Genomic DNA, 23068 nt, shown 5'->3' with positions numbered 1-23068 from the left:
GAGGTGTGGAGGAGTACAGGGCACTGAGTGGGGTGAAAGGAAATAGGGTTTAAAATGAAGGAAGAGGGGGAACATTGTACTCTCCCAAGATGCTCACTGGTCCCATGGAGGGTATGCCTCCCCATGAGATCTACCACTGAGTACCAGCGCCCTCACCTCCCTGGACTCACGGTAAGAAGGGGCTTCCCCCATGGAAGCAGTGACAATACCCTGGGATTCTTCACACTAGACAGTTTGTTCCTGTTCATCAGAATACGGGGGCCTCTCTGAGTCTGTCCACAGGGCTGATTCTGAGCATCCATTTTAACATATAATAATTGCTTTGTGCATATTTATTTCTTATAAATTTGTTTCATGACTAAACTAAAGACAAAAATTCTACCTCCTAAACAGAAAACTATTGCTCATGCTCTCTTGTCATCATGACAAAGCACTTAATTTGTTATTTCATATCCGGTTATTTATACTTTCCATTAAATTAAGACTGATTTTCTGTGATAGTAGTAGCTTCAATTTAAAATTCCACTTTCTTAGATTTTAATATTTCTTTCTTCCTTGTTTGAAGATTTTAGTGAAATTGATGTCCAACCCCCATCCCTACACTGATAGAGCCGCGGATGCTGTTCAAGATGCCAGTGTGCTTCAGGTCAACATGGTCCAGCACGATTCTGATAGTGTCAGTGTGCCTATTTCACACATCGATGGTATGTATGTATTTTAAGACCAAAGTCTGATGTTTTCAAATTTCAATGCTCTGTAAACATTGTAAAGAGAACCTTTATATGTGTGAACATGTTTCTGCCTTGTTTGATGAAATCAGACAGTCCCTCACATTCAGGGCAGCTTAGTGTTTGGGAAGTTAAAATGTCTATATTTATTTTTTGTGTTTCTAGACAATACATCAGAGTTCTTACTAAAGAAAGAGCAGATTTGAAAAAAAAATCAAAGAAAATGTGGAGTCACACTCGTAAATGACCCTATACATATGTCACAAGAAACCTATAAAAGTATATAATTGTACTTATGTTGTGTACAGATGGGCATTTTAGTTTAACTTGAGAGAGAACAACCTGTGAGTAAGCGCTGGCCTGCGTTAGGATCTTACATGAACATTGGCTACCATTATCCATGAATAGTATAGTCACTGTTTAAGTGCATATCACCCAGACACTCTTTTGAAACGCAACACTGGGTTGCATATTTATTACTGAATGAATCTATGTTTATAATAGCTAATGAAGAAACAATAGATGAGTAATCACAAGAGAACTGTTGTGCTCTCTGGAAATTACACCATCTGATTATTGTCACAGATTGCTAAAACATTGCTCCAAATCTCACTGGTGGTTCAAGGGTTTTAATTGAAATATCTCTGGAACCTATGGACATCCCTCTCTTGTCTCCAAGCACCTCCTAACTAGCCCATGCTTCCTTAGCACCAGGTTAGTATAAAGCGATTGATTCTGCCTCTGAATGCTTATTCACAAAATTAACTGAGATGTTAGCCTAAAAGCATTGCCCTTATCTCACTAGACTTCCCCAGGGGCTTCGTAACTTTCCCTACTCTAGCTGGTGGATAGTGTTCTACGGTGCTCTGCTTGAGTTAAGCCTATTCTACCAAACTCACTCTCCTGTCCTTTCTTTTACTCTTCCCTTTCAACTTCACTTACCTTTGCTCTTTCCACTCTTCTGTCTCTCACTTCCTTTTGGCCTCACCTCCTTTTGATTTCACTACCTAATCTCTGCTCTTATTGCTCCGTCAGCCATACTACTACTCCCTACTCCACACTGCTACTCCCTCCTCCACACCAATACTACTCAGTCACCCCTTTCACTCAGTACCATACACTACACAATCACTCCTTACACTATTTCTTCTCACCTAATCTGCCACATTTACATGCACACTCACACCGAAGGGCCCCTTTCACTCACTAGCCAATCGCCTTCTCCAAAAATCACCTCCACAGTCCGCTGCCCCTTCCTTCTTCCTACTGGTTTCTTGGTCTTCCACCACCTCCTCCTCTGACCTCATCCAAATAATCCACACTTCTTTTGGTCTCTTTCTATTTCCTATCCCTCTGTGGATTGGCTCTCTGTCCCTGACCAATCTGGCCCTACCTTCCCCACATGGGACGTTGGGATGACAGGCAATGTTACAAGTAGTGGGCTAAGCCCCGGTCACTTCCTCTTTGCGGGCTTGCCGCAGAACAGCAGTGGCAGCCCGGAAAGGTAAATGTCCTTGTTAGTGGGACCTGTTCAGGGTGGCTCTAAGCTGAGTCCTTTGATTGCGACTGTTTAATCGCTTTAACTCTCTGGAGGTCTAGGGTAGGCGGTGGTGCCTATGCATACTCAGCATTGCACAGCTTTTCTGTCTGCTGTGTGCGCCAATTGTGTGGCTGGCCTCCTGTCTCTCTGCTGCTTGTTCTCCACCAGCAGCAAATCACGGGAAACTGAGGGACTACCTGCTGTTGGGTTCTCTGCTGCTGGTGTGTTTCGCACGACACAGTCTCTCACTTGGATTCTTTTCATTGATTTCTCACTCTGATGTTCGCTCTTTAAAGAAACTGTTGAGAAGGATTTCTCTTTAGGCAACTTTCCCTCCATATTCTATGGACCCCCCACACTTTTTTGCTTTTGTTTTTGAACCTGTCCTGATTTTACTTTTTACTGGCCTTTTGCTCTTTGTTATGGGGAAAGTTACTACTCTAATCAAAGACTATAGAGGGTTGTGCGCACACCTTAGTTAAAGTAAGTAGTAAAGTGTTGCTCAATTGAGTTACCAAATATTTGAAACATTACAGGGTGCACGGGAGAAAAGGTAGACCTTGACACTACAAGTCTTAGATAATTGCAATACTAGAAGGATGCTTCACATTCGCATTATAATGCATCATAAAATTCTTGTGTATATCTATTCAAGAGAATAAGAATGTTACGATTAATTATTTTATGCAAGGTTATCTTCTACTGAATTTTTCAACATACTGATACACACTTTTTACTTACCATGTAGACTACGCTGAAGTTTGAAACAATTAATTATTTGAATACAACTTGCTGAACTTTAATTTGCTTCTGATGAAGGGACAGTTTGTTCCTGAAACGCGTTGAGCTCATTGTACTATGAATACACTAGAATAGTATATACACAGTTCTATTATTAAAAATATTTTGCTATATGTGCAACTATTGTCAATTTGTAAATGTTGAAAAAATGAATGTATGTACAAAAGATTGAGTCCCAACGGGGAATTTATTGAACTAAATGATGTACTTTTATAATAATTGACTGTCTCCTCCAGTATATGCGAGGGCAGACGATGGGGGTGTCTGTCAATTGAGGACACTTTACTCTCTTTTGAAACGTATTATTCTTTCAGACCATCAGTTCTGGGAAACTGTTTGCCTTTTGTTTTTCTGCTTTTGACATTATTTACTATTTGTTAACATTGTACAGATCAGCATTCTTTTACCTCCAGCTTCTTAGTCGTACTCTACACTACCTGCCTTGGGAGGATCAGGCTATAGTTGCGGGTTCTCTTCTTACATCTGGATTTTACCATTGCTCGTTATGTTGGCATTTTAGACTGTCTCCTGAAACGCCTCCAGGTCATTCAAAATTCAGCAGTTTGTCTGATCTTTAATCTTCCATGATCGAGTAGAATTCCTTTTTGTGTGAAATTCTCTCCACCTGTGAGTCCCCCTGCACGTTTTGCTGGACTCTTTGTTTTTTTTTTATCTGACTCTGCTAAGTGAGTGGGATCCTTTTTCCACACTCACTATGGCTTTTACTCTGTATCTGGGAACCTTTTGTATCGCTTTGAATACTCTCTTTTGGACTTATGCTTTCCTCCATATTTATGGAATCTGTAATGTCTTATTGCAGCACTTTCTGTGCAGTGTTGCTGGGAAGCTCCTTGAGCATTCCTTTTTACTTTTCTGTGATAACATTCTGTTATCAGGGCAGTGGGATCCTTTCATCCACCCTGACCTCTATTTTGTAGAATCTGCATACCCCACCTTATGTGGAGTGTTGAAGGGACACAATGTATCTGCTTTTCCACTTACTCTGTAACTTTCTAGTTCCAGTGGCAAGTTAGAGGAGTGGCTGGGGTGCCAATGTTTATGAACTTCTGTCGCTGGCTGTCTTCACAGCTGCAACAGGGAACACAGGGTGGACCATTCCCTTAAAATGACGGCTGTACTTTATTCTTGCCATTTCTTCATGACTTGTCCTTTGTGAGGGCTTTTTCTACCTAGCTGGGTGGTGGTGGTCTTGATAAATCTTTTTTCTTTGGCAGGTTTCTCTTGGAAAGGCCGCCAAGGCTCTGAGTGCCCTGAAAGGACAGGAAGTAGGGGAGGAGACCAAAACTCCCCTGGTCTTCGTGCTACAGTGTGCCTTTTTGGAAACCGTTCCAACTGAGACAGCCCTCCTCCCACAATGGCACAAGGGGCTTATGGTGTGATTGGTGAGCTTAACCAGTTCTTCAACATAAAAGGCGTGAGTCTTGGAATTTAAGAACCAAAGCAGAAGAAGGGTAATGCCTGCAGCCACTTCAAGCGATCGCCAGTGCCAGCTGAGTAACTGCTGTATTCCGACATCAACTTCTGAACGACAGGGAAGACCCGAAAAGACGACTTCCTCCCCTGGACTGGTGGGATCAACCAGTCCCAAGACAAACTCCAATTTGAACCATCCCTGGAAGAGCTGCGACCTCCACGGTGTGCAGTTCATGAATACTTAGGATCCTGTGTCATTTTTCGGTGCAACATGTGCCGAAGGTCTGCTACATCTACAACTTGGTAGACATCCTTCTGGACCTCCAGTGACTGTATCCTGCTCCTGAAAGTCCCCTTAAGCAAGACGAGGACCAGGAAAGGCCGTGAAATCCACTGCACGATAACCGATCTGCATGCAGAGCCTGTGAAATTTTCCAACACACCAGTGCCATGGAAATCCACCACTGGGCGTCCCACTGCTCGAGTGCATCCGGCTGCCCCCTCCAGACCTTCAGCCTTCCAGCCCAAGAAACCTGAACCAGGGACATCTGTCGCCTCACCTGGTGGCCCGACCTGCTGCAGCTAATTCTCCACTGAAAATGTACTGTCTCAAGCCTTGGTACTTACCTTGGTCTTGCTGTGTGATTTAGTGTACCGGGAGGGCTGCAGTTATGCTGTTACTTACACTCGTCTCAAGGGCACCCTAGGTCCCCATGAGGTGAACAACCCATTGCACCTATTTTAGTAAAACTATTGTACTTACCTGCAAATAAGAAGACTTCTTCATAGAACTTTGCTCGACCTACCTGCTTCCTTCCTCCTCAACCTTGGTCACTGGACCCCCGCCCTCCCCCCCTTAACTCTGTGTCCTCCACCTAGTATAGAGTTGGACTTCTGAAGTCCAGGGGTTAATTTCAGTTACCAGAGTGATCTAAAAGTTTGCTTACCTGTTGCAAGAGTTTTAACATTGCTTTTATCCTACTTTGATTTCAAGTGTGCCTCCTTTTATTCCATTTTGGATTTAAAGGATACAACCTTTTAATCTACTGTTTTTTTACTGTGAAGAGTACTTGCATTGCGTAACAGCCTTAACCTAAAGTATTGAGGTCGGCGAGATTGAAACTCAGACAAGTAGAACGCAAATGGCGTACTGACTATGATCCACATTTAAAGACCCTGTATAAGGTCAGCTCTGCGGCCTATTCCGCTGCTAACTCTGAGGCTAAGAAATCCTACTTCGCCCTGAAAATAGCTTCCCTGTGTCAGGCTAAAACCTTATTTGCACTAGTTAAATCCTTGTCGTCTACAGCAAATTGTACTCCTACTGTCAAGCCGACCCAGGAATTGTGCGATTCTTTATCTCAATTCTTTATTTTTAAAATTGAGACTATCCGCACTAATATCTTGGTGAATACTGGGTCAGCTGCCACTTTCTCTATTCCTGGCATAAGGCCCCCTGATCTTACTATGGGCTCCACTCCCCCTGGCTGGTCATCCTTTCCTCTCTTCTCTGAATTGCCAGGCTAATGGATGCAGGGGGTGTTGGAGCCCTGATATTGTTGGATCTCTCAGCGGCTTTCGACAGGGTTGACCATCCTACCTGCTTTCCCGCCTGACACAAGTTGGTATATCTGGTTAAGTTCTAGCCTGGTTCTCCTCTTTTCTGGTTGATGGATCTCAATCTCTTTTGCCCTCTCTGTTCTCTTCAAAGTCTTGTCACCTTAGCTGTGGTGTCCCTCAGGGCTCTGCCTTGTCCCCTATTCTCTTTAATATCTACATCTGGGCTTTAGTCTGTCTCATCTGCTCCTTCGGCATCAGATGCTATTCATATGCTGACGACACCCAGATCCTGATCCGTCTAGATCTTGATCGGATGAGCCTCCATCAGTGTCTGACAGCCGTGAGGGAGTGGATGGGCCTAAACAGGCTGAAGCAGAATGGGGACAAGACAGAGGTGCATGTGGTGCCCCCCCCAACCTCCCCTCCCTCCTGATCCTTCACTCTGGATTGCTTCTTTTTGGCCTTCTTCTTTGGGTTCTCTTCCTGTCCCTACAGGGCGAAGGTTAATCATTTGGGAGTTATCATGACTGCCACCCTGTCCAATAATGCTCGGGTATCTTCTGTCTGTCAGACTGTGTTTTTACACTTGAAGATCTTGAAAAAAGTACTTAATATGATTCCATCTCCCCTGCGTCCTCTGGTAGTGTCTGTGATGGTATCTAGTCGGCTGGACTATTGTAATTCTTTATATCTTGCACAACCTAAGAGCCTGGTCCTACGACTACAGCGCCTCCAGAAGTTCGCAGCACGGGTGGCAACTGGGTCACCTTATGGCGCCCATATTTCCCTGTTACTTCGCTGTTTGCATTGGCTCCCGGTTGCTCAGCGCATTGAGTTCAAGGCACTTTGCATCGTGCTCTCCACGATCAGGGTGCAGATTATCTCTGTACTCAATCTTAATCTATTCCCCAAAGCGCTCCCTGAGATCCGAATCGGCTGGCCTACTCTGTGTGCCACATTTTCGCCGCTCCCGGATTGGGGGACGTGCCTTTTCCATCACAGCAGCGCAGTTATGGAACAAGCTCCCAGTGACATTGAAAAAAACGTCTAAACATCTGGCCTTTAGGAAGGCTCTTAAAACATATATTTTTTTAATTTAGTGACTTCTAGCTGATAAGTTCTTTTCAGGGTTTTCTGTCCTTTCCTCTCCAGCGCTATAATGCTTCCAGTTGACCGTGTGCTCTATAAGTAAACGTAACATAACATAATGTATATATAATAGATATTTTTATTTAAACTGCTAGCATGTGAGTGTTTTTGTGAACCATCTTTTATGCTCGGAGTCTTTTGTGCCTTCTTACAGCCTTCTTCCCTCCTCTGCTAAGCCTGGCTGATCAGCCATTGCTACCAAACCTTTTGGGTAGTTCAGGCCAATCTAAGCATTGGAAACGTGTACATCCAAGAGTGAGTCTTCTCTAGTCCTAACTGTGAAGGCATCATGAAGCAAGACACATACAACAGATTCAATGTTCAAATAAAAGACTTTTATTAACTTAAATGTCGGCATGGCGTACGGGCTAACTTGCACCAATGCTAAGGTGGGATTCCCCTACCTAAAGAAACTAAGGATAGTCTGAGTTCAAATTAAAAAAGTCTGTCTGTGTCCAAAACATGTACTTCCCCTTCACAACTAAAGCTAAACAATGTGTAGGGATGCACCAAAAGAAATGGTATTACAATTAATGTTCTGAGCTTAAGTGTTCCAAACCAACTTTGCAACCTTTCAGGCTTTTCAACGGTTCACTTATCTTGCTCTTTTCTTGAATTACTTTAATACTTGATAGGCACAACAGCTTCAGTATCCTAGCTTTCCTTGGTTCACTCCAAGTAAGGGTTACTGGGTATAGGTGCAGTTGTCGGACCACACGGTCCACCCACTGCAGGTTGCGAATAATCGATAACCCTTGGAATTTTGTTATATTCACCAGTTCTTTTTCTCCTTGGCAGTTTCTTGCCTCTGCCAAAACGTGACTTCCATACCATTCACTTCTTAGGGTGTTTTCCTTGTCACCACTTAATAGTGCTTATCATTTGCCTTTCACTTGCTTCCCAAGCCCTTGTTACTGGCTTTCATTTGGTTCATATGTTCACATTGTCAATGATATTTGCTTGCTTTCATTGTATTCAAAATTGCACATCACTTTCATTTCACTCGTGCAATACTTTCATGTACTTTGTATAACCTTTCTTTAGTTCGGTATTCAATAATGTATGAAACACTTTGCAGCTCGTTCGGAATTCACAAATCTTTCCATCGGTCTCTCAAACCTTTAATCATAAGGTTGCATCTGATCGGCATCTCCTTGTTCCCTAACCCAGGAACTAGAGAGCCCTGGGGTGACTGTTCCCTCTCTGTCACTCAACGGTCTCAGGGAGCTCCTCCTGGTGCTTTCCGGTTTCTCCTCTGCAGTCTCTTGTTCCCACTTCACTCTCCAGGAGTCGCAGCCAAAGGTTCCTGCTGCTTTTGGCGGCTCCTGTGAGTCTTCAGTGTCTCCCAGCTCCAGAAGGGGGCACACAGCACTGGATTCCAGAGCTCCTGACCTCCTCACAGCCCGTTCAGGCTGCAGCATCTCTTGCTCTCCTGCAGTGCTCAGTGACCTTTCCACTGGCCCCTCTCCAGCTTGCTCCATACTGGGATGCTGCGTCCTTTTCCCCAAGCGGGTTTCTTCCTCCAGGCGAGTCTCTCGCCCCAGGCAGCTCTCCCGCCCCAGGCCGATCTCTCCTTGCCTCTAACTTGTTTCTCCTTACATACACCTGTAGCCTTTCAACTGGTCGAAGGTTTAAGCCCTTTGCCTGACGTGTGTGTGTGTGTGTGTGTGTGTGTGTGTGTGTGTGTGTGTGTGTGTGTGTGTGTGTGTGTGTGTGTGTGTGTGTGTGTGTGTGTGTGTGTGTGTGTTAGGGGGAGGGCAGGTGCTTTCTGACATGCCTCATTTGAATACATCCACACCCAAGGACCCTCCACCCTGGTGATCCTCCCTTGCATAAGGAATGGCCTTTCCCTGGCCACTCGTGGAAGAGATCCAAGGGGAGTAAATGGGAGGATGCCCTCAGGTTCATCACATACTATAGGTGGACTTTTGTAAAACTCCCTAACTCTACCAAATTATCAAATTCAGGATTTTGCGGCAGGTATGTAAGTGAATTCATGATCTTGCCCGGGTATTTTAGTTCTAAGATCTCTTTGTGCAGACCATCGAGACCTCTGCATTCATGGATATTAGAAATGATTTTCGTTTGCTGCTTTCCTACCATAGGATTCTATGGGACACCCTTTCTTTCTGCTTGTGTTGAACCCTGTCCTGATTTTTGGGAGGTAAGTAAAGGTTTTTTATTTTCTTTTCTTGCCTGTTTGCTCATTCGTACAGGGAGACTGTTTAGCCCCTAAGACTATCAGTACTAAGAGACTATATCTCTGTATTGTTACAATTGCACACATCGCCTTACAGTCAAAGTGCAGTTAGGATGCTTTTTATCCATACAACTTTTTATATAATTGTTTTTTGGTTACTTTTACAATGTGCCTAAGACAAGCTGTTAGAAGCTGTGATACTTTAACAGTTTTTGGTACATTTTACTTGTGCACTTTTTCAATCTCCCTGAATGGCTACTGTTTCGGGGAAACTGATGAGGCCTTAACACTATCAGTACTGGGAAACTGTATTTCCCTTTTAACTTTTACACGTTTTGTAACTTTTTAACATTTCACAGAGCATCTTACAATCAAGTGCAGTGGGGATATTTTTGTATCGCCCTAGTCTTTTACACTTAGAATTTTTGGTTACTTTTATATGTGCCCAAAGACAATCTGGTGGCAGCAATTATATTTTTACCTTTTTTGTGTTATTTCTAGTGTGCACATTTGTGTTTACCACGTATGGCCACGCTATGAGATTTTCACTTGTTCTTTGGCCATATTGTTGTTTGTACATTTTCCTGCTTTGCCAGGTCATGAAATCCATTCCACATTCCTGGAGCCTGAAAGTCCCTGATTGGACCACTTCTGGCTGTTTGAATAGTGCAGATTCTTACCATTGGTGTGCTTGGATTTGATTTTGGATAAGAAAAGGACTTCTGCAGCCATTTCTTCAGATCAGCGTTGGAGCCAAGAATCCTGTGTAGAACAGCCGACTGAAGACCGAAGAAGACTTATGAAGAGGCCCAGCATCCCTTCCTGCGCCTGGCCCGGTGAAGCACTGTTGGACTACCTGATCTGCAAAGAACCAGAGTGGTTCTTCAACCCCTGGACTGGTGGGAACCAACCAGACTCAACCTGTGCTCGAGGATCCAGCCATCCTGAGCCTTCGGAAGTGTCCCTGGATCTTGCGACCGACTGACCAGCTCTCCAGTGGGCTATCTCGCTAGAACCGTCGTCACCCTGTATTCGCAGATGGAAATTCAGTGGTCGCCAGCGTGTGGTGTAAGTCAACTTCCTGCCGAATTTCAGCAACTCCGCTTCAAGGGATCCTGCTCTGGAAGGTGGTCTTCAACCACGACTGGAAGGACGCTTGACGTAGTCTGTGTGCAGTGGCCATCACTGGAACACCTCTTCCCCCATCCTGTGAAGTGTCCTGAAAAGATCTGCATTGGTGCTTTCTGCATTTCTCCCTCGGCAACGGTTGCACTCTGTTCCTGGACCCGAACAGAAGAATCCATGGACCCACAGATCCTCTGGTACCGACAGCAGGAAATCCAATCTCCAGCGACTCCCCTCAACCCCACCCAGTCGACCCACCCTGTCTTCTGGGAAAATCAGTCAGGGAGGTAAGTAATCGCAAAGCATTTATCTCACCCTGTCGTCAATAGGATAACATAGAGGTGGGATCTAAATGTGGTACTCGCAAAGCTCATAGGTGACGAGTCCCTGAACTACAAGCTTTGTCAGTGCAAGACCCTTTCTTTGTTATCCACAAAGAAAAGTTGGTACTAAGAACGCACCCAAGGTTTTCACCTAAATTCATATCCCAGTTCCTTGTTAACCAGTCCATTGAACTACCCGCTTTCTTTCAAAACCCTTCCAACTCTGCTGAGAATAACCTCCATACACTAGATGTAAGGAGAGCAGTTTTTTACTATGTAAACAAGACTAAACTGCTAAGAAAAACACACCAACTGTTTGTCTCCATAGCACCTGGCAGGGAAGGTGATCCCGTTTCAAAAAACGTTATCTCCAGATGGATAGTGAAATGCATACAGCTATGCTACTCCCTATCAAACAAAACTCTGCCTTTCACACCAAGTGCTCACTCTACCAGGGGTACAGGGGCTACTTTGGTTTTTATTGCAAACGTCCTGCTGGACACCATTTGCAAAGCAGCTACATGGAGTTCCATACATACCTTCACTCAGCATTACTACACATTCTAAAGCAGATTTGCAGGTGGGACAAGCGTTGCTAAAGCATCTATTTGCTGCTGCACCTTCTCACAACCCATCATCTTCCCCAGACACTGCCCGCTAATCTATGCATAGCATGTGATCTAAGCAAATCCACAAGCCTAGAAGGGTAACATTACTCACCGTAATTGTATTTCTGATGCTTGTATCTGCTTAGATTCACATGCGTCCACCCTTCCTCCCCTGCTTTATTACATCTGTACTCACACTTCACTTAATGCTACCTCATGTCAGAACAAAACAATCTGAGGGACCTTGATGTGTGAAAGACCATGGGTACAGTGAACATCACACTAGGAATAGTATTACTGGCACCCCCTGTCGGCGTCCCTTTTCGAGTTTCGAAAACAAAAAATGTAATACTCTGCGTCTAATACTACATGTCGGCCATGCTTGGGTCCTTCCTCTCCTATCTCTATCTCTACCTGTGGTGTTCTCCAGGGGTCTACCTCTCTCCCTGGCTGTTCAACCAATACCTGGCACTTCATGCTCACTGCATTGCCATGCTCTGCCCCATCTTCCAGCGATATGCAGATGACACTCGGCTCATTTTCAGGCTACCTTCAGCCACCTCTTCTCCCTCCCTCATCTCTGACTGTCTGTAACGCTCACCTGATTCCCACGGAGGCGCAGGTCTTGGCAGGAAGGTGTCTGTGACTCAAAGTGATGTGCAGGACTCGATTGGCTTCTGGGGTCGAACCTCTTCGCACTGTGTGTCGAACTCAAAGGGTGAGGTTTCTGCAGGTGAAAGAATATGGGGATTAAAGGTCTGGGTTGTTGAATGTCCCTATCTCTCTCTCTCTCTCTCTCTCTCTTCCCAGCTTGTCTGTAGAGCCTCCCTCCCAGGTCAACGTGCTCACCTTAGATAGGTGAATGCTGGGCTCTCCATCTGCGTCTAGTGCAGGGTGCCGTTGCCAGTTCCTTCACTGGTGAAACGTTGGCCTCTTGACTTCAGAGGATGGTTACCGTTGTTGTCTGCACGACCGGTAAGTTTCTGGACCCCTTTTGTCTTTATAGTCTTTTAATGCGTGGCAGTGAAGCGCCTGGAAATTCGTAAGTATGGCAAGCGCTCTAACTGTCTCTTTCCTTGCAGATTAGTTCGTGTTGAAGAGACGCCGGAGTATTCGCAGGCGTTTGATTGCGACGAGCGTGATGGGCGTGAGTAAGTACCTGCTTAATGTCTCTTTCTTTGTCTTTACAGGCGACGATGCAGAATGAAGAAATCCGGAATTCGCCGCGTGCCGGTAAGTGTAACAATGCTGTTGTCCTTGCAGGTGAAGATGCAGCGTGAAGAATCCGGAATGCACAGCGTGCCGGTAAGTATAACAATGATATTGATCTTTGCAGGCGAAGGTGCAGCGTGAGACACGGCCGCTGCCGATGGATCAGGTGAGTAAGCACTGCGTGTAAAGTTCGTCTTGCTAACCTGTTGTTTCTGGTCTTTTGCAGGTGCTGATGTTGATCGGGTACAGGAATGGTAAGTATAATTCTTGCAGGTTCAGGATCAAAAGAAGAAAGGCTGGAACAGACTCGGTGAGCGTTCTGCTGCAGATGCAGAATAACGCGAAGCATGTTTCATCAATCGGGTGTGGTTTAAATAGCCTTGGAGTGATGAGGTGTCTTCTTCCACGGCCCCGCCTAGGTAAGAAAAGAGTTCCTGCTTCCAGAAGAGTTCCAGTGCTGTATCCAGGGAGTGGAGCTGCCCCACCCAGGTAAGAAAGTAGTCCCTGTTCACCGAGGGCTTCTAAGAGGCTGGTAAGTAAGCAGCATGGTCTGCCGCAGGTAAGTCCACTCAAGCACTTTCACACCAATGATGAGCCCGGCGCTTCCAGTGCCGGGACCGATGATTCTGATGAGCCTGGTGCCACCGGCGCCAGGACAAGGTCCAAAAGGTCCCTGTGGGGACCGGCTGGTGCCTAGGATTACGGTTAGGGGCCTGCTTCCAAGGACGTTGGGCTGGTCCTGGCTCCTTGGAAGCAGTGATCATGACACTGTCCGCCATCCATGAGTGGTGTGCCGCAAATGATCTCTGCCTTAATGCCTGTAAGACTGAGATTCTCCTCATCGGCACACCCGCTCCATCCTTTCCTGTCACTCTCTGGCCAGCCTCTCTCGACTCCACAGTCTCCTTCTCTCCTCACATCTCTGACTTCTCTAAGAAGTCACACTACCAGCTGCACCTCCTCAGAGGTATTCTTCCCTTCCTCTCCTTCCCCCAGAAGCTCACTGTCTCCAGAGCTCTGGTTCTCTCTAGGCTTGACTATTGCAGCAGCCTCTTTCTAAATCTGCCTGCTTCTAGTGTCTGCCCTCTGCAACTCATCCAGAACAAGACTGTGAGACTTGTCCTTGGCCTTACGCCCAGGGATTGTATCTCTCCAGGACTGAAATCTCTGCACTGGCTCAGAGTGGCTGCAACGATTACGTTCAAAACCCTCTGCATTGTCCACAAGGCCCTCTGGAGCCTGGGGCCTCAATACCTTCAAATCTCTCTTCCTAAATAACTTCCTTCTCGAGCTCTTTGCTCATCCGCCTCCAACTCCCTCAGGGTCAGTCGCTTCTCCAAGCAATTAATTGGTGGTAGATCTTTCTTCGGCTGGGACTTCCCTCTGGAACAGCCTCCCTGCCACCCTGAAACTTGAGGAGAATCATCTCCGGTTCCGGAAGCACCTCAAAACCTTTCTCTTTGCTTCTGCTTTTTCTCCTCCTCTCCCCTGCTGACCGTCCTGGCTCAAACTGAAACTGAAACTGCACTGGTTACCTGGCCACCCTCTGATCTCGGTCCCAGGTCCCCTCCATCGTCAGTTGCACACCTGCACTGCCTTCCTGGCAACCCCCACACTTGGGGACTGCTTTCTGTATCCCTACAGTCCCATCACTAGCACTTGACACCTGATGTCTGCACTTACCCTTGCACGTGCCACCAGCTGGCCGTACTTTACTTATTGTTTATTTATTCCATTATCCCATGTACTGCACTGTCCCCTCACTCTTCCCTCTTGCACTTTCCCCCTTCCCCTTTTCGCGATCTGAATGACACCTGGCCTAGTAGGATCGTTACCTCTGTCTACCCTCTGTTCCCCCTCCGTTGCCTCGTTGCGCCTTGAAGCACTTGTGTATAGGCGCATTATGAAGGCCATATCATATCATGCACAGCATGTGAATCTAAGCAGATGCAAGCATCAGAAATCTGATTACAGTGAGTAATGTATCCCATATACACGCATGAATACTAATACTACATTTACTGTATACAATAATACATGTATAATACTTTATTATGCAAGTGTTGTTATATATAAGTCTTGTGAATGAACGTCAGGCAAACCTTTCCAAAAGTTCATCCGTGGATCTTCCTTGATGAATCACCCACAATTCGTGTGATTTAGGTTCACTGCAAGATTTTTCCAGGCCTAAATAGAAGTTGCACTCTTTGTCTACTTTCTCCTCAAAATCTGACATTTTGATTACTTACCTCCTTCGTATATTTCTTTATAGCCTTGTTCTTTTAGCTTTGTCTTGAATCTCTATCTCAGTATCAAATAAAGAGACTTAACTTAGAACAAATTCCTACCATCGGACATAAAACTGGACTTGAGGATTCTCAGTCTGTTGATGAGTGGCACCAATTTTCATGGTTTGTCAAACGCTGAGGTGCAGCCCAGCCTCCCCCGTGTTTAGTGCAAATACAACATGTCTCCTTGTTGAAGCACATATATTTGGTTTTAACCGAACCTTATTCGTCACACCTATTCAGTAGGCAAATCTCCTATGCGTCTTTTGCTCACCCTACCATCCGCCCTGCCCCCTCCATCGATTATTAGTCCGTATTCTAAATTCTTTATTTGTGCACTCTTTGCTTTGAAAAAGTCACAATTTTTACTTGTCACTGTTAGGGAGAATTCTCTGTTTAGGCTGAATTTCCCAACCTAGTGAGTCCCCCAGCAGCTTTGCTGGATTTTTGGGGTTTATTTTTTTCTCCTGCCAAGAGTGAGACTCTTTTACCCTCACTCTTGGGCATGACTTGAGAGTGTTTCTGTGACTTGCTATGTGCTTATGGGCTATGGGGTATTTTTTCCCCATAGGCTATCATTGGTTTTTGAATGTGTGTTACACAGCACCCTCAGTGCAGTAACACATGGGTGTCATAGAGACCCCCAAACATAGACTCCACACCCTGGGACTGACTACTGTCTCCCTGGGTTTGTAAAGTCACCATTGACTTTACTAGTCTTAACTTAGGAACTTAACCAGTACAAACCATCATACTGTGGAAGTACTGGTAGGGGCAATTAGATTGCCCCTGGGTCTGTTGTCGAGGGGGTACTGTCCCGTCCCCCCTCGCCGAGTTTCTGGCTGGTGGCAGTGGATACCACGGAAATATTCCACCGGAATATTTCCCAATGGGATTTCCCATTGATTTTAATGCACCACTTTTTGGTGCAATGTTAAAGATACCGCCGGTTTATTTATTTAATATAAATTCACCGGTTGGGATTTTTTGCCAGAACTCGCCGCCAAAATGGCGTCTAGGTTCGCTTCAGTAACCCTGAACCCGAATCCAGCCTTTGTTCCACTTTTGGCGGGCTTCTGCACAGAAGCCCTCCAAAGTGGTGCCATTCTGTCTGGGTACCACAGGGGGTGTGGGAGGGGGTTTAGGCACCCTGGACTGAGTTGCCTTGCCAACTCATGTCGCACTCTGGTGTGATTGGCCCAAGTGGTGAGCCACCCCGCTCACCACTTAGCATGTTTGAGTGACAGCTAGGCTGTATGAATGGGGGTTTGCTGCATAAAACGAGGGTTTTTGGGACTGGTTCTTCAGAAGTCGCCACAGGACCTAAGAAGCCGAAGCCGAGCCGACCTGCCAAGACGACACCACCGGTGGAGCCCTGCGGAACCGTCTCACCACTTTTCCCAACGACAGAGGAAATCTCCCGCTTGGAGAGTCTTCTTCCCTTGACTGGTGGGTACAACCAGTTTCTGCCTTCTTTTCACCGCCCTGAAGCATCTCGTGGCCGCCTTGCCTGTGCCCAGCACCCTGGCAACCGGGATTCCACTTTTTACCTCAACCGCGAAAGAGGGGTAACATCCTTTTAACCGGAAAAACTCCACGGCTGGTTTCTTCCCTGGTAGTGCAACGACCTTCAGCTTTCCTCCACGACGAGATCTTCTCCTCCTCTGGAAGACGCCGCGACTTGCACCCACTACCAGGAACAACTGCCACCGCTGGAGGATCCTTTCCATTTTAAAGGTACCGTGTTCCGCCCGGCTTCCCTTGCCACCGATTGTACGGGGTAGATTTAGCCCTCGGCTCTCGACCCTGGGTAAGCCTGGGACACCATAACTAAACTTTTCTAAACTTGGTAAAACCTTTTCTACTCACCTGTAAAGACTTGTGACATTGTGTGATCTTGGGCATCTTTTTGCCTGGCTTTCCCTAGAGTGGGCCTGGCAACCGAACTTACTTGCTCCTCAATAGACTACCTTTCTACACTCACTGTGAATCTCTGAAAAGTGTTTTGCCTTGCTGTTTTCACTTCTTTTGCCTTTTCCCTCCCTTTTTAACTAACTTGTTGGAGTGCCATCTAACGTTAAGCGCTCACCTCTGTTTGGAAATAAGTGGTGTTAACTTAGACTTGTCCAACAAATAACTAGGGATGTACATATAAGTAATAGTGACTGTGTTTTGACTTACTTACCTTTTCTGTGCTAGTGTAGTTTATGAGTGTGTCTTTTAAATAAATAATTATATACTTTTACATCTAGCTCTGGTCAGTGTTTGCTTGCACTACTGTGCCTCTGTAGCTATTATGTATGCTCTGTATACTGCCTAACTCTTCTTGAGGGAAGTCTACTGCTCAGCCACAGCTACCAGGTAAATCTGGGTGGTACAGACTGCTACCAAGTGGGTTTACTGCCAAACACCTGCAGTCTTAAATCTTTTGCAGTGGTCCCAGAGGGAACTGCACAGGTTTCTGCCTAACAGTCACACTAATATACAGCTGTGAAATATGTACCACCTGTGGGACATTAATTCACCCATTGCAAACATGATTCGGCCTTTTAACATGCTAATGAGAATTGCTGCTTATATAATGAATGCAGCCTATGAGTTTTTGTTTCTGAAGTGCTTTGGAAGTGATGACTTGGATGACCAAAACGACATTCATATTTCTAAGTGTAGATTTTCTGTTGGTATTCATAGTTGTACGTTTTTCTTTTTTCATTGTAAATAAAGGACGGATAAATGTGGGGTAATGTGCACCTTGCGCAGATGGAAAAATCTACCATTAGTTGGGGTAAAGAAGAAAACGAAAACATGCCCAGTGCTAAGCCCTTTTTTAACAGTAGTTCCCTGTAATCTCCAGTATGGTGTTTGTTTTTCCTTTGTTTGCCAGACGTCTTGGATATGGTCGATGTTATTGTGGAAGGCAGCGAAGGCTTGGATGAAGAAATTGGATTTTCGATGAATGAAGATATGATTCTCAATACATTTCCATTTAGTGCAGTTGTGCCAGCATCTTTGGAAACCAGAAATGCGTTGCTTCTCCAGGGTGGCCAGAAAATAGGTGCGTATTCTATTATAAGTTATATTTTCATATTGAGTTTGCTTCCATTCCCAGAACTCCTGCTCTTATCTCTGTTTGTTCCTCCCGGGGTCTTTGTCCGATTGTCTAATCAATCTTTGAATTTGATTAATTTGATTACTTGATACTCTTAGACTATTTGTTTGTATGATACATAATTCTACTAAGTAAACATTTTTACTAAAGTCACATGTTATCTATGAGATGAAAATAAGTACTCAGGTTGAAAATAACATGGTAGATCGTAGGGAAATGGGCCTCATAATTGCGACGGCCGAAAAGCCCGACTTTTTTTTTTTTTGTTTTTTTAAACACCCCCTTTACACCACATATATATGTTGGGGGATATGGGATATTATAGCAATATGGGGTGGTTGCAGGGGTCTCCCCCCACATATTTGGAAACCAGAAATGCGTTGCTTCTCCAGGGTGACCAGAAAATAAGTGCGTATTCTGTTATAAATTATATTTTCGTGTTGAGTTTGCTTCCACTCCCAGAACTCATGCTCTTATCTCCGTTTGTCCCTCCCGGGGTCTTTGTCTGATTGTCTAATCTTTGAATTTGATTACTTGATACTCTTACACTATTTATTGTTTGTATGATACCTAATTCTACTAAGTAAATATTTTTACTAAAAAGACACATGTTATCCCCCGCATATCTATGTGGTGTAAAGGGGGTTTAATTAAACAAATTAAAAAAAGAAATCTGCATTTTCGGCCGTCACAATTCTATTTGGTCGCAGTGATCGCATAAATCCGAGCATAGTGTTATGTTTGTGTTAAGCCATCAGGCTTTCTCCGCTTGTCAACCTTCTGACGAGAGACTGGGGAGCAGTGCTACACCACAACACAGCATCCATTAATCTGATGGTCTGGTTCTTGTTTTCTTAGAATTTGGAAATCTGTTTGCCTACAGACAGTCGTGACATTATGGGAAATGTGCACTCCTCCTCCACAGATTCTTGCTATAGGAGCAAGTAGAAGCATTGCTCCACTCTGTGTTCTGGTCATGGCCTCGACACCTTCCGTGTGCAGGCTCAGGACATCCTGTCCTACCTTTTTTCCTTACCGCAGGCCGGTCTGGCTCACTCTTCCATCAAGGTACACCTGGCTGCCATTTCCTGGTTTATTCATTTCACAGGGATGATCTTTCTCTGTGGTCACACATGCTCATCAAGGAATTATTTAGAGGGCTGTTCCGCTCTTTCCCTCCTGTCCCAACATCTGCTCCCGAGTGGAAGACTGCTGTTGGTTGCCATCACCTCCCTCTGCAAGCCAAGTGAGGGAGACCCAGGCTCTTTTGTGTAGGCTACCCTACTTGAACACCCACAAATCCAAGGCGTTCTTTCACACTTACCAGACTTTCATTCCAAAGGTTCCGTCGTCATTCTACCTCAACAGACCAGTATTAGCATGCTTGATCGCAGGCCAAATGGACCTTCAGTTTGACCACATTTTTATAAATATTTTTGGGGGGGAATTTCAGTGAAATTAAATATATATGTGGGGTGGGTTAAGGGAATAAATAGGTTAAGGTGGGGGAAGTGGAGGTGTGGGGGTCCACGTTTTCGAACAAGCAAAACAAATGAGTTAAAATCAGAAAAGGTAAATTTGTTTTGGTCAAACAGACCTAAACCAACAAACCTGTGGTACTACCTGTCTTTTTTGGTTCTTCATCCTCTCCTGCGGAACGCTCTTTGCTTTGCTTAGATGTAGCGCTGTTGGGAAAGATTTCTCTTTTGGCAACTTTCCCTCCATAGTTTCTATGCACCAGCAATCTTATTACTTTGTTTTTGAACCTCCTCTGACTTTTTTGAAGGTAAGTAAAGCCTTTCAGCTTCACTTCCCCTGCCTTTTGGCAGACTATCAGTACTGGGAAACTGTTTCCCTTTTATCTTTTACATTTTTGTAACTTTTTAACATTGCACACCGAGTCTTAGAATGCAGTGCAATGGAGATACTTTTGTATCACCCTAGCCTTTTACACTTGGGATTTCTGGTTACTTTTATGTGTACCTAAAGACAAATTGGTGACAGCAATTATATTTTTACAATTTTTGTCTTATTTCTATGGTGCACATACGAGTTTACCACGTATGGCTACCAAAAGTGGCCAGTGCCCTAAAATGGCCACGCCATGAGATCATTGCTTGTTCTCCAGCATTGGATCTTTCATGGATTCACATGCTTAGAATATTCCCCGTCGACAGACTGGGAACCCTTGGTACACTTATAAAGCCGTTTCCCATAGGAAAACTTCCGACACTTGTGTCCCATCTGTCATTTTGGGGCCGCCCACGCATGCCCCACTAGGACGTAGCGGTATAAATGCCAGCCCCCGCGGCTCCCTTCAGATTTCAACCGTCTCCAAAGTAGTGGGAGCACCTCGTGTAGTCTACTATTTTGTCTAGGTTGTGCTGTTTGAATTTTGTCCTGATGCCGGGAAAAGCGCTGTTCCGCCCGTGCGCTATGTGCGGTTGAAGAAGGTGTATGAGGGGGAAGGACATATGGATTGCATATATTGTCTACACCCTCATCATTCGGCAGACAAGTGCGACATGTGTAAGGGCTTCTCCCAGAAGACTCTTAAAGATCGAAGTCGAAGACTAGTGGCAGCATACCCGCCTTCGGAGGTAGGCTCCATGCGCAGCGTGGCCTCAGCGTCAAAATCTTCAGGGGCCTCGCACCACTCAACATCGTCGGAACCCCCGGAGAAGAAATCACGACCGGCGGAGAAGGAATCACCGAGAAGCCATTCTAAGGAGTCTTCATCGAAGAAAGCCTTGTCATCCTCATCTTCGACGAAGAAAGACCGAAAGGAAAAGTCGTAATCCTCCTCGGGCGATCACCATAGATCGACCTCGAGTCGAGAAGTGGAGAAGCGTAGGTCAAGTTCAGAAAAGGCGGGAACGCCTCAGGGACCTACACGACGACCACCGTCGTCGACGGCAGGGCAGTCGTCGACCCCTTCTCTGCCACTGACACAATTGGTCTCAACTGTTCTTGGGCCGCAGACGGTGACGGCGACGACGGGGCCAGCTTTAGCCTAGTCGACGGAGATCCCGCAAGAGGCCTGGCGACCAGAAGTATTCGACCCGGGTTTGCCGGAGACCCTACTGCAGCAAGAGGCCTTGTCGGTGTCCTCGGGAGATGAGGATGTGAGAGTAGCAGGCCCTGCAGACCTCGGGTTATGAGGAATTACCAGGCCTCTCTCCGGGGGAGGTCTACCCCTCTTGTCAATCCGCAGTCACTCTTGTCACTGGAGGTTTATCCACGTTACAATCTTTGCTGAAGACACTGGACGAGAGGCTACCTCAAGCAACTCCGGCCAGGTCACCCATCGACGAACCGGGCCCGTCTCGTCAGCCACCTCCATCAACCCCCACGGCAGTGCCAGTGGGTGGAGACTGTTAGGGAGAATTCTCTGTTTAGGCTGAATTTCCTAACCTAGTGAGTTCCCCAGCAGCTTTGCTGGATTTTTGGGGTTTATTTTTTTTCTTCTGCCAAGACTGAGAATCTTTTCTCCAGCATGGGGTCTGGCATGGATTCACATGCTCATGAATATTCCCCGTCGTCAGGCTGGGAATCCTCGGTAAAGAAAAATCAGTATCAGTTTCGTTTCTGATCTGTCTTTCGTAGTAGTAACCAATCACTGATCTCTGCGTCATACTGACCACAGCCAATGAATGCCATCTCCCTAAGACCCGCCTCTGGCAGCCATCTTCAGATTTTTACCGCACGTTCAAGTGTTGGGATCCTCGTGCTATTGCTCTCGAGCTTTAGTGCTTTTTTCGCGTTTTTTCCTAGGAAATGTTTCTCTTTTTCGGTCAAAAGAGCCTCAAGCTCCACCGTTTCTTTATCCGATCAACGGGGACCCGTGTCGGATTCTTCTACGCCCCTCGAGGGTGAAGACTTTGTCGAGCCACGCTTTTGGAGGACTCCAGAAGTTTCTCAGGCCCATCTCGATCATGGCCCAGGAGAAGGGAAGCTCGACGCCCGGAAAGCTGTTCAGGGTCTGCCCTGGATGCCAGCTTCAGAATGTCTTTAAGGAGGACGAACACTCCCTTTGCCTCTACTGCCTGCAGGAGGACAAGACGCACGTGGAGAAGGACTGTGCGTTTTGCGGCAATATGTCGAAGCGGACCATGAAGGACCGCCATCTGCGTCTCGCCAACTGGCTGGAAGGGAAGAGCCCGTCAGGCGAGAAGAAGAAGTCCGAGCGGTCTTCTAAGACCTTTGAGGGCGCCCCGGCGACAGGGGTCCAACAGAAGGCCAAGCACCGCGAGTCCGCTGGCACCGAGAGCGCCGAACGGTCGGGCTCTACGCGCGCCAGGCAGGGCGCATCCTCCCCGGCGCCATCAACCACGAGCCAACGCTCTGGCTCGGGTAAGAGGAAGGCCGAGCACCCGGCGAAGCTCCTGGAGAGACCCCGATCGAGCTCGAAGGCCCCATCGGAGGGGGGGAGCGAGGCGGTGACCCTCCCCCAAGGAGAAGACGGTGAGCGCACCTAAGGTGGTGAAAGCCTTAATCCATCCAGTCAAGGCCTCTATCAAGACAGTCGCGGCGGCCCTGGCTCAGCCTGTGGAGGCTACACCAGTGGTGGCGACCTCGGGGCCCAGGGTCTCCCTGCCACCGCGGAGGGTGTCCTCTTTCATGTCCATCGACAGGACCCCCATGAAACCTCTGACGGAGAAGAAAAGGGGGGGGCAGGAGGTCGTCGTGGATTCGGCCTCAACCTCTGAGGTTGGCGTTGGCGTGGAAGACCAGCCCGTCGGGAGGGACCCCGACGTAGGAGACGACAAACGTCGAGGGTGCCGACGGGGCTCCTGACCACCCGTCGGACTCCCCTCAACCAGTGCCGCAAGACAACTCGGCGGCCATTTTGTTGGCTATACAGTCCTTATGCTCGGAGATAAGGACGAGATTGCCATTGCCACCAACGGAGGAACCTCTCCCGACGGGGGACCCGGAGCCAGGCCTTCTGGGAGCCCTCCTCCTAAGAGAAGAAGGATTCATCCTCCACC

At 46.4% G+C, this 23068-nt stretch overlaps 1 protein-coding gene across 1 annotated transcript in view; it reads left to right on the top strand.

Annotated features, from left to right (window-relative positions):
- The window catches only part of URB1 (URB1 ribosome biogenesis homolog), a 2274827-nt gene that overhangs the window by 1109776 nt on the left and 1141983 nt on the right, over window positions 1-23068 (top strand). Inside the window, exons 17-18 of the mRNA XM_069636341.1 lie at window positions 566-704; window positions 17853-18023. Of these exons, the coding sequence (XP_069492442.1) occupies window positions 566-704; window positions 17853-18023 (310 nt within the window). The remainder of the gene's footprint in view (window positions 1-565; window positions 705-17852; window positions 18024-23068) is intronic.

The sequence above is a fragment of the Ambystoma mexicanum genome, chromosome 7p (assembly GCF_040938575.1).
Source record: "Ambystoma mexicanum isolate Mex_15411 chromosome 7p, UKY_AmexF1_1, whole genome shotgun sequence".
NCBI lineage: Eukaryota > Metazoa > Chordata > Amphibia > Caudata > Ambystomatidae > Ambystoma > Ambystoma mexicanum.
Note: the sequence above shows the minus strand (reverse complement) of the source record. Positions and strands in the feature narration are given on the sequence as shown.